Source organism: Microchirus variegatus (assembly GCF_963457635.1).
Source record: "Microchirus variegatus genome assembly, chromosome: 18".
NCBI classification, from domain to species: Eukaryota; Metazoa; Chordata; class Actinopteri; order Pleuronectiformes; family Soleidae; genus Microchirus; species Microchirus variegatus.
Window position 1 is genome coordinate 7783910 of NC_139819.1, and position 12131 is coordinate 7796040.

General features: G+C 41.3%; 1 protein-coding gene across 1 annotated transcript in view; it reads right to left on the bottom strand.

Moving 5' to 3' along the window:
• The window catches only part of pcsk5b (proprotein convertase subtilisin/kexin type 5b), a gene marked incomplete at both ends in the record, with an annotated part of 50238 nt that overhangs the window by 27781 nt on the left and 10326 nt on the right, over positions 1-12131 (bottom strand). The window contains 4 exons of the mRNA XM_083904430.1: positions 1096-1184; positions 4359-4435; positions 5409-5552; positions 6383-6535. Coding sequence (XP_083760556.1) covers positions 1096-1184; positions 4359-4435; positions 5409-5552; positions 6383-6535 — 463 coding nt within the window. The remainder of the gene's footprint in view (positions 1-1095; positions 1185-4358; positions 4436-5408; positions 5553-6382; positions 6536-12131) is intronic.

A 12131-nucleotide genomic window follows, 5' to 3' on the forward strand; every position in this document is an offset into this window, starting at 1 on the left:
ATTTAAAAATGTGCTGGAGTTAGAGGTTTGCATTAGTGAAGCTTCTATTGCACCGTTATTTTTTTTTTTTAAGTTGTCACTCATGAAACAGAGGCAATCATGCATCGCCATCAGAGTTCATCGCTCTTTCATTCCATTTGTCTGTATGTGTGCAGCATAACTCAGAAAGTAATTTGGATTTGGATGATATTTTTTTTTGGGCGGGGGGGGGGGTAAAGATAAGTAGAAGAAATTGATTCTGGTGGTTATCCAGATTTAGATTCAGTTGCTTTATCCTTATGAGATAAAGAAGTGAATGGACGCTGTGGGAAACTGGTGGAGGTTTGGTCTCTTTTCTTCTAGTTTCTACTTTGATTCAAGCCATTTCCCATACGTTAATGAGGATTCAAATTAGAGTAACGACAGGAACAAACCACAAATTAGACACTGCCCGGCCAAAAAAGCAGCATACTCAGACTAGATCTGTGTTGCTTCAGTTCGTCAGGTGTCGTTTATGTGGCACTAAGTATGTCGGATGATTTCCTAAATCTACTGAACAATAAGAGGCTTTTTTTGGGACATTTTCTAAGATGTCCATGCCAGGATTTCATCAAGCTCAAATTGTGAAAGAATGGATCAGGGAGCAGGATACAGACGAGGCTTTTATTCTGAAATATTTGCAGGATTATTTTTGGCTGAAATTGCAATTATGTTGGCTGAAATTGGGATTATTTTGACTGAAATTGGGATTATTTTGACTGAAATTGGGATTATTTTGGCTGAAATTGCAATACAACATATTTTTACTCCTGTAGAATATGATGTGCATAGGTCAGGACAATATTTAATCTAAAATAAAAATAAAATAAAATAATAATTAATTAATAAAAACTGATCGACCCAACCCTATTCCCAAGGGGAAATAAACACCAATAACATAACTGGTAGAAATTGAATTATTTAATATAAATGTGTGTCATATAATGCCCAGTAGTGGTAAAACGGCTTCCCCAACCTAAGTACTTAGTAATAAAGGAGTTAATTTACAACTATGGAACACATGGAGTCTATATACATCACACAATAACCCACAGCACTGCTGAATCAACAACTCACCTCCTATTCTGGCATTGTAGGCGATGCCCACGATACAGTGAGAGTTGTTTGCAGCTGCAGCGACTTCGCCTGCACACCGTGTCCCGTGTCTGAGGGAAAGAGTGATGATAAACAGCTTATTGTACACACACAGATTTAAAAACACACACACACAGAGAGAGAGAGAGAGAGAGAGAGAGAGTATGTGCTGGGTGAGAGCATGTCACGGACAAGGTAAAAAAAAAACATGCACATGTATACATAAGGCGCATGATGATAAATACGCAGCTTTTGAAGTAAAGAGCTGGGACACGTAAACACGCATGTGTACATTCCTGCTGTGGTAATCCCAAACAGGACTGTTTAAGTAAGCATTACAAATGATCGTGTTACAGATACTACCACAGCTTTGTCTCCCTAAAAGAAGGACCTCACGGAACGGAAGAAGCAAGATTAATGTTCTAATATGTTTAGAGTTAATTTATGTCTCATGTCCACAAAAGGTACAACTCACGCAAATGCACATAAACACAAGAAAAGAGAGCATAAACACACAAAAACAATAATCTAGGAAATGGGCAGCGCAATTAGTAAATAAGACTTTCTCGCACTGCTCTAACAGCACACACACACACACACACCAGGGTAACATTCCACCAGTAACTGCAGCGGTGACAATCGGGCCTGGGTCAGTGACCAGCGTAAACAAACACAAGCGATGTTTGCATCGTCCTCCTCCTCAAAAACACCACTTTCTGGATTCTGGAGCAAACACTCACACACTCGCACATGCTAACGCCTCCTGCAGAGAACATCTGCATCACAACACCCCCCCCCCCCCCCCCCCGGAAACAGCTCTGATGACCGCTGCCATGGAAACCCAGCTTCTAGTGAACGCAACCCCGAGGAAACACAGGGAAGTTTTCCAAGTCCAGGGGAAAAAATATCCGCTTCACAGTAACCAGACGATTCCAGGTCAAAACTCTTGTAATCAACATGATCGAGTCATTGATTTGTTACAGTGCAGGAAAATGTGTTAAAATAACAACATTTCTCTGTATTCTATATGGCTCAGTAAATCGCTCTAGCTGCTGTCATTAGCTTAATATTCTACACACAAATAACAGAGATTTCTAGAGCGATATTATCAAATTTACTCTGAGAATAACTGTATTTCCCAAAACGTTTCATTAATTTCCTTCACACATTTCACATTATATCTTCAACCATACAAATAACAGTGAATATCACATTTACTTTAGATTTGATGTGGTATGGTACATTCATTTATCCTCTGTAGAGTTGGAACTTAGACAAATGAAAGTGTCTTGAAGTAGAATATATCTCATGGCTGCAAATATGTGATAGGCCCCTTTATCACAGTTAATGAGCCAAACTACTGACTTGCCTCTTTTTAAAAAATGCTTCCACAGCCTTCGCTCCGTTCACTTCACTAACCCCATAAAATCATCTGTCTGGACGTCGTCTTTTTGCTTCGTTTGCCTGCATTTTCCAATTTTTTATTTTTTACACATCTGCGTCACAGTCACTCAGGAGATCTGACAAAAACCAGATCCTGACAATAGTCACACACACAATAATCATTCAAACGCAACCACAAACACTTTTTAACTTCACAAAACTTTCACATTTAACTCGAGTTCAGGTGATAAAATTCTTATATTTATTGATTCTTACTGAAATAGCCTTAGTGTATTTTCATATTAAATTCCCCTTTTAAATTCTTTAAACTTATTTTTGTGAGGGAATAAGTGTTTCAATATCACATGGAAGACAAAACCTCCAATTTCACTCGTCAATTGAGTCTTTAAAATCTGCGGAAGGGTGGATTAATTATTAGCAAGCAAAATTAACTTTAAAAAAGTGTTTTTTCCTCATTCCCAAGGACATCCACAAAAGACTTGTTAGATCTGCTTGCACTAATCGGCAGAAAAAGATTAAAACCAACCAGCATCATAGCATTGTTGTTAAAAAAAAAAAATAGTTTAGACAACAATCCTCACTTTACCAGATGGTTTTTTTCTCAAGTTGATATTATCCTTCAGGAATCTGAGGACTCTTAAACCCTCCCACCTTTAAGGAATAATGATGATGAACAGTTCAGCAGCCATGACAGACATGACCGCAGCTTTAGTCGTTAAACTCTTAATGTGAGCTTTTTCGTAAATTTGTTGTGAAAAGAATGGGAATATAAAAAGTCAAAACACACACACACACACACGCACACGCACACATAATGTGACATAATCGTCAAAACTATGACTTCAGCCTGAGAGGAACCAGCTCACTGAGTTGCATCTGGAAGCCGTGTGTCTCTCTTTAAGACATTGCATCACCAGGAGAGACGAGGCCACTGCCAAACGCACACCAAAAAAAATCACTCACCAAGCCAAACTGGCACAAGACGTGGACTTGGACAAGAGTCTCCCTTTTTTTTTTGTTCACCCTTATACACACACACACACACACACACACACACACACACACACACACACACACACACACACGCACACAGTCTCTCTCTTCTTCTTCTTCATCTCACACACTCTCACACTCACACACACACACACACCACAACCCACCAACAAATCACAATCAAATAAACTAATGTAGCTCATCACATCTACAACAAGATCTGGAGTCTGCAAAAATACATAACATGTGGCTCAACGCCTGAAGCCTCATGATTTCTTACCTAAACTTCACTGTAAAACATTAAAATTAAACATTTCTCTAATTATCTCTGGCAAAGGCCTGAAAAATTTAGAATAAAAAATGTAATTGTGATTATTTTAGCTGTAATTGCTATTATTTTGACTTAAATTGCGATTATTTTGACTGAAATTGCAATTATTTTGGCTGAAATTGCAATTATTTTGGCCATTATTGCAATTATTTTGACTGAAATTGCGATTATTTTGGCTGAATTGCGATTATTTTGACTGAAATTGCTATTATTTTGACTGAAATTGCTATTATTTTGGCTGAAATTGCGATTATTTTGACTGAAATTGCTATTATTTTGGCTGAAATTGCGATTATTTTGGCTGAAATTGCAATTGCGCGATATGAGATGGAATGGTCATTTTTACATACAACATATTTTTACTCATGTAGAATATGATGAGCATAGGTCAGGACAATATTTAATCTAAAATGATAATATGGCACACATTTTGGCCCTAAGAAATATTGATTAAAATTGCAGTAGGCTATATTGCAATTCCAATAACTATTTCGAGTAAGTAGATGTTATTTCTTACTTGTTCTCGTTGGTTGCGTCATATCGAGGCATGGGATCCATGTCGTTGCCATTCACATCGAAGCTCGCTTGAGGGTCCTGGAGGAAACATTAGATTCATTGATAACAATTAGCAGAGAAAAGTAAACGTTGTGTTATCTGGTTAGAAAAGCACATGCGTGTGTGTGTGTGTGTGTGTGTGTGTGTGTGTGTGTGTGTGTGTGTGTGTATAATAGACTTGTACGACACCAGGGAGCTTCGCTAACCAAATCAAACGGTTCAAATTAACGTCACACAACACAACCGTTTAGAAAATCCTATGCAATCAGCGATAACTCAATCTGCCACACAGCTCGCCCTTGGGCATAAACAAATCCCGACATTAAGACTCACTAATAAAAGCAGCTCGAGGCAACAGGGTGTGAATTTTTTTATCTGCGGTGTTGATTAATGGCTGTATTTGCATCCAACTATCTGGCCTTGGTCTGAGGTAAATGTTCTCTCATCAGCACGGAAATAAACAATACACAGCTACAGGTCTGAGGGAGCGTCCCTGTAAGATGTAATTCATGTTGAATGGTTATGTGATTGAAAACACAACCATCATCACCCTGGGCCCCTGATCATTCTTCAGAAACGGGAGAGCAAATTTGAAGAAATACATAACTGGCAGGGGGCCCAGGTCCAGGAACAGCCATGTGCTCGGGAATAAATTATTCAAGGTGCTGTAGAAACTGAGAATGCACCACAGAAGCCAGCTCCAAAACTGAAGAAGCAGCTTGGACGAGAGGTGAAACGTCTGAAACTCGACTCAAGCAAGTCCAGCTGCTGAAGATGACTACGACGTGGAGCTAAGAACCTTCACAGACAACAAACAGGACTTGATGTTTATTCATTATTCACTTCCTGTTTGAAAATATATTCATAAAAAACAACCAGCGAGCTAATGTTTGGTCGGCAAACATCACTTTCCCAGATGTCACAGAGAGTTGCATCGATTCGTCAATTAACCAAATAACACACACACACACACACTCAAAGCCACCCTCCAAGCGCATACATACACACTCACGTAGTTCTGAAAGAGGTCTGGATGGTTCCTTTCGATGCCGTCGTCAAGTATGGTCACGACCACGTCCTTCCCCGTGTAGCCCCTTTTCCAGGCCCCCATGATGTTCATGTCCGACTGGCAGTTATGGACGTCGTCGTTACAGTGCTGCGGAGAAAATATGTACATTAATTATAAAGCACTAAAACACAGGTAGCTTTGTTTGAACCAGAAGAATCTTTTTTTTTATCAGTTAAAACATGCACATGCACACACACACACACACACACACACACACACAGCAAGTTCAGAGAGTTCCGAAAGAAAAATATGTTTATAACATCTGGTCAAAGTTTTAGGATTTATCTCGTTAATAAGTGACAGAGCTGACACATACACACACGTGTGCAAACACAAACCCTTGATAAGCGTTCAAATCTCTACAGTGTGTGTGTGTGGGTGTGTGTGTGTGTGTGTTTATTAGACATTGTGGACACATTTTGGTTTAAACCGATCTTTGTGAGGACATATAAACTGGAAACTGGTCCTCCCAACTTTAAAGGGCTTTCTGAGGGTTAAGACTTGGTTTTATGTTTAGGGTTAGGATTGGGATTGGGTTTTGGTTACAGTTAAGTCAAAGGGTTAGGGTTAGGGTTAGGGAGGGCGCGAGGGAATGCATTACGTGTATGCGTGTCCTCACTGCGAGTGCGGTACATGAATGTGTGTGTGCGCACAATCTCACATAATGGCACAAACTTCCACTCTTTCCTTCAATAAACACACACACACACACACTCGGCTGCACCGACCCTGAAGTTATCAGGGCGACGGCATAACCTCCGCTGACCTATGACCTACAAACTGGATAAAAGCGGGTAAGGATCAGCACGCAGCACACAGCTGAGACAGTAGCAGTAGTAGTAGTGCTGGGTTCTATTTGTCCCAGCTATTGTAATATTCATGTTTTTGGTGCACACTAGAAAAAGCAGTGTACTCACGATGTACCACATGCTGCTCCACTTGGCGTCATTATAGAAAATATTGGTCTGGGCCTGGCTGCTGTAGGCGGGGCTCGACAAAGAAAGGGGCGGGGTTTGTTTGTAATCCCTCTTGATCCTCCTCTTCACCACCTGCTGCTGTATCCACTCCACCTGAAACACAAGCAGGAGGATGCATTATGAGCCGAGCCAGGCATCGAATAACAACACGTGGGTCAGAGGTCAATCAGCCGTCCGATTGGCCGTAAGGAATGATGCGTTCAAGGCAACAAACATTGAGGGAGAAAACCATGGAATCATAAATGTAAAACACAGACTGTATTTTCTCTACTTGATCTTTGTGTGTAGATTTATGACATAAAGTAATCATACTTGCTTTAGTTAGGTCTATATCTACTCTATGAGCATGTTTATTCTCCTGCACTTTAACTTTTAGACTCATTTTTATTGTAAATCCTATCATTCATGCTCATTTTTATTGTTTTGTGTCGAGGGAGACGAGAAAATTTCATCTCCAGATACCTTCATACTCAGTTGGGCCGTTTTGTTTGGCTCATATTGGATATACATAATGAAGATATTCATTTTCATGTCATAGAAGAGCAAAGAAAACGTATTCACATTTAAGAACCTGGGATCAGAGAACTTGGAGAAACCATTTTTGTCAATTACCACAATAGCTTTGGATCAATTTAGTAATCAATGAATATATTCTTAGCCTGGCGGCAGCACATACCGTCCAGGCCTGGCATATGTACTACAGCATTTTGAGACATTTTTTGGGGGGTGTTTCTGTGAATGAAAACAAATTTCAAAACCTCAAACTACAAGATTTTTTATGTTTCAGTCCATTTTCATGTGGATATGAGATATGAGATATAAAGTACGTTTACATGCACACTAAAAAACAGATTATTAGCAATAAACTGGAATAAACCGCTCGAAAAAAGCAGATTATTGACAGAAACCTAGGTGTGTTAAACAGTTTTTTCAAAAACTGATAACGGCAATAAACCAATAATGATATCAGTTTATTCCGTTTACATGAGCATTTGAATAACCAGATAACTTGCATGTAAAACGCACTCGATGATGGCTATCCATAAAGAGAATTTCGACAAATGCTATACAGAAATTTTCAAAAACCAGTCATGTAAGGTGAACTGTAAGCTTCAGATACCTCACCATAATCTTTACATGTTAACTGAACATAAGTTAATACAGAAGACAAATGTCTGTCGTAACACAGGTCTCTTAAATGTTATGGGCTGGCTTCAGGGCAGAAGATGCTCCTTGGCAGGAATTTTCTGTTGGACCCACACGCTTGGCCCCGGTCACGCACATTGTAAAAACCCTGAACTCTTGTGTTTAGTCTAGCCCAAGTCCTGCAGACTACATCTGTATAAAAAGACTCCAAGAGAAGTTTATGTGCACCGGCAATGACGTTATAACTAATGAAACGGCAGGCACGGCACACAGAGGGAGCATGTGTTAATGGCATGCAAAATATATATGTTATGTGCAGATTAGGCTCTTCTCTGTCTGACATTGTCGTTGCACCGACTCCTGAGAATATAAAAGGTGTCGCAACATGTACAGAAAGACTCAAGATGATCAAAAGAAAGATTTTAACTTCACTGCTCCGTTTGCCACAAAATCTGAGGCTTTAGTGAACGACGTCCAACTGCAAAAGACCCAAGCATTTCTTCACATCAATACAGCTCCAGCAGTCAGAGAAACAGAGAGAGAGAGAGACGAGGGGGGGGGGGGAGAACAGAAAAGCTGACATAATGACTGCAGAGTGATTATCTGGTCTCATGCACTGAAACAATCTGCCAGGGTTCTCCAGAGAGACGCAGAGTGAGGCAACGAGACAAGATAAGACGAGAAGAAGGAGAGGCAATGAAGAGCTGAGGAGAACGAGTCCCAGAAGAGTCATTAAAAAAAAAGGCTGAGCTGGAAGACGAGGCAAGTGAAAATAAATAGCAAGAGAGACTGAAAGACAGCAAGTGAAAAGAGGATAATTGATTTTCTAAAAAAAAAAGTACTGATTTAATCACTCAAGTATGTAGCTTGCTGCTTATAGATCGTGAAGGAGCGACAGGACAAAAAGTCTGCAGGTGTAGCGATTTATCGTAGAAGTGTGTGAACCTCCCCTCCCCAAGATTTTCACTCCGATAATCCACTCGCCGGCACAAGTACTGTACAAGTACTGCAATGACTTAATTCATCCCAGCCAATCAGAGATCAGGTTAGGGAGACGGTGGCTGGAACTCAAACACATTCGCAGTTCAAGAAGAGGAGGAAAACGGGGGGAAATAAAACATCAAAAAATGTGACAGATCACAGAGAGCACACATGAAAACGAGCTAAATTAAACCCGGTTTCATTCTCGGTGAATGTCACTTTTTTTTTTTACATGATGTTTTTTGTGATCAAATGAGTCTTTAATGGCGAGACGCAACAGTCGGTGTCAAGCCCACGTTGCAGGACAGTTGCAGGGCTGTCACTTTTTTAATCTGAAACAGAAATATCCTGAGGTTGGAGAGAGCAACACATGGGGAAAAAGAAAAAAAGGGAAGTGAAATTGGAGTCGAGGTTTCACCTCATTTAACTTCCAGGTTTTGTCAGGACGGTCAACTTCAAAGCGACCCTTTACGCCCGTCATTAGCCGTAAAACGCCGTCATCAGGGATGTGGAATATGCAAATCCGCTGGAGTAACATTACTGGGGAGTGCCCATCCTGCTGAAATGTCTTTGTGTCTGTCTTGTGTCTGTGTGATATCTCTGACCTTCCTGACGAGGAGTTGTGTGAAGAGATTTCACTGGTGTATCACGTAATGCATCTTTAAATCCTATGTTTGTGTCTCAAAGTACAAGCACACGTACACATCTGCAACTACAGTTTAAAATAAGCGGGAAAAGGAAAAATAATGAAATATGAATGGATTATGAATAACAATCATAAGTTGCAGCCCTAATTCTGTTTCAAGTGAAACGAGTTAAAGGAGAGAAATTACTGCTGACGCCAAAAGAAAGGTTTATCAGCAAAAGACGATGTCCCAATGAAGTCACAGGTTGCAGAGAATGTGTTGGCATTAATTTTACAATATCTGTACAGCATTTTAACAATAATGAAGGAAACACTGCATGGCTGTATCCTTGGGTTTTAGTGTTTCATTTAAAGCTGCAACATTAAATGTTTAATTTCTGACTTTAGGAGCCAAAATAAATTCATTTCCATTTGCCTCAAAGCTGGTTTCATTTTGTTTTTTTTATCTTCACACTGCTTCATAACACTTGCACAGGTGGCTTTGCATTCCTGAACGCGTGGATATCATTTTGAAAAAATTAAACATGTGCCCTCTATTTGCAGGATAACCTGAGGCAGATAAATAATATTCATTTTTTTCCCTCACTCAATGATAACAGCCTGCAGTTATCCGTATCAACCAACGCGAACGTTTGCCAATCCCTGTCCAAACAAAGACAATCTAGCGTTCTATTATTGCCTATAAAACTTGCCCATGTATCACTGCCTTTGTCTCAGTGCCAGTTCACTGGCACGCTCCAAGGCATGATGTCTGGATCTGCTCCATGTGAGGAATCTGCTAGCACCTGTACCTCTCTGTCGTCATGCTTTTCTCTTTTTTTTCCCCCTTTTCTCACACTCCTTCCTACTTTCCTCATCTGCATTTCAGGTCTTCACAGATGCCCATTTCTCTCAGAGACCGACTGTCCCTCTGTCTCTCTCTCTCTCTCTGTTTCCAAGTCCCACTCTAAACACTGTCCTCCCTCCTCTTCTCTCCCCCTCTCGTTCGCTCTGTGTGGAAAGGGTTTGCAGGTGCTGTTGCTGGCTGGGTCACTAACCAGAGAGAAAACTGGGGAAGAGTTCACTTCATTGGGAACAAACTGATCGGTTTTCACTGCTGTTTTTTGAAACTTCATTTGAGCTGCAGGCAAAAGGACAGACAGCAGGGTGGGTCTTTGTTTTGTTTTAAAGCTCACAGAGTGGTCCTATCGCACATATATGTTAGTTATGGAGGTCTACTTGCATACATTAACTTGTTTTTATGGTCAAAAACCTCCTAGTTTCTGCAAACCAGCCGATCGAAATCTCTCCTCACTGAAGCTCTCGTGAGCCGCGCTGTTTCGGACCGAAATCTCATCCCCAGAAGACAGACTGTGTTGTGATTGGCCAGCCAACGAGAGCTTTCCCAACTGTCTTGTGATTGGCCAATAGCTGGAAGTGACGTAATTAGCACGTCAGCGCTCAGAAGCGCAGCTCCCCCTCTGGAACGGTGGATGCACTGCTACTCATTATTAAAACCACCGTAGTCCCTCATTGACCCAGAGTCAGAAGACACTGCCGCAAGTCAAACACCTCCACAACGGACGTTGTTCTTCTTCTTCTGCGGTTCAATGTACGCAACCGGATGTGCCCGAACTAGTGCCCAGAGCAGGAGGATCTGCTGTTCAGGAGACGGGATCCTTGCGTCACGATTCCAGGCGTTTTTCAGAGCGCTTGTAGAGCCTGAGAATACAATAAAACCCAGCGTTCTCAGCAGTGGCTGAACTGTTTGTTTGCAAACTTTCGAGGTAATGGCGCAGATACACACCAAAAATAGCGTTAATTAGAACTTCGGGGTCTATGGGAGCTTTGAAAAAGGTCAAAGGATCCACGGCATCCACCCAGACACTACACAAACACAAACATGAACACATTTCCAGTTTGAATCCATGGGGACCGTGAGCAGTGACTGTGCCAACCAACACATGTACAGCGCTCAAAGAAGACAAGGAAACTTGAAAAGAGGTGAGAAACAAGAGTGTGAGATCAAGTATGTAGAATGCTAGACTGACACAGTATGAACAGATAATTAAAGATTAAGCGGCTCACATGGCTCGTACGGCCCGGCCCGGACACACAAGAAGCTCAGTTCTTCTGATCTCTTTAGTGCAAAAGGAAATGACGCGACCGAACCGCAGCGCAAACACACACACACACACACACACACACACGTGAGCATCTTTTCACAGATGTTTTGAAGGCGGCGGTGCTATGCTGGCCCAGCTGTAGGTGCTTGTCTCAGTGCGTCAACTCTTAATGGTTCATCTGGCGAACATAATTTAAGGCAAAAAAAGCACCAAGCACTTTATGGAAATCTGTAGCCAGGAATAAATGGAGACAAAATCAATGTGACACAAACTCCATCTGTCATCTCCTCAATGTTTGGAGTGAGTGTGTGTGCGTTTGGCACACGTTTGTGGATGCGGTGAGCTCTAAACTCTCCTATAGCGGGCAAACACTGAACAGACCCAAGAGTTTTAATTGTTTAATAGGTGGTTGTGAGCTCATCCAAGCTCACTCCAGTAGTTTTACCGTGCGGTAAAATGTGCTCTTTATGTGGCTTGCTTATTTAGAGGCTCATAAATATCACAAAAACTTCTTTTTTTTTCCTCTGTCGTCATAGCTCTTTAGCATTTCAGAGAATCCCTATGAGGATTCAGCTGCAAACCACACCTGGCTCACAGTTTTCCCCCGCACATGTGCGGCGAATAAATGACTTCGAGTAAACAAGAGTCTCGCTAAGTGAAACCGAGTGGAAACACCTCGTTCCAGCGGACTGAGCGTCGCAGAGAGAGAGAGAGAGACAGACAGCCGTGGAGCGGCTGTACGATCCGCGCTAATCTGTGCACAGACTTCAAAAGGACATTCTAAAAAGAAGAAGAAACCACCACTGCAGTG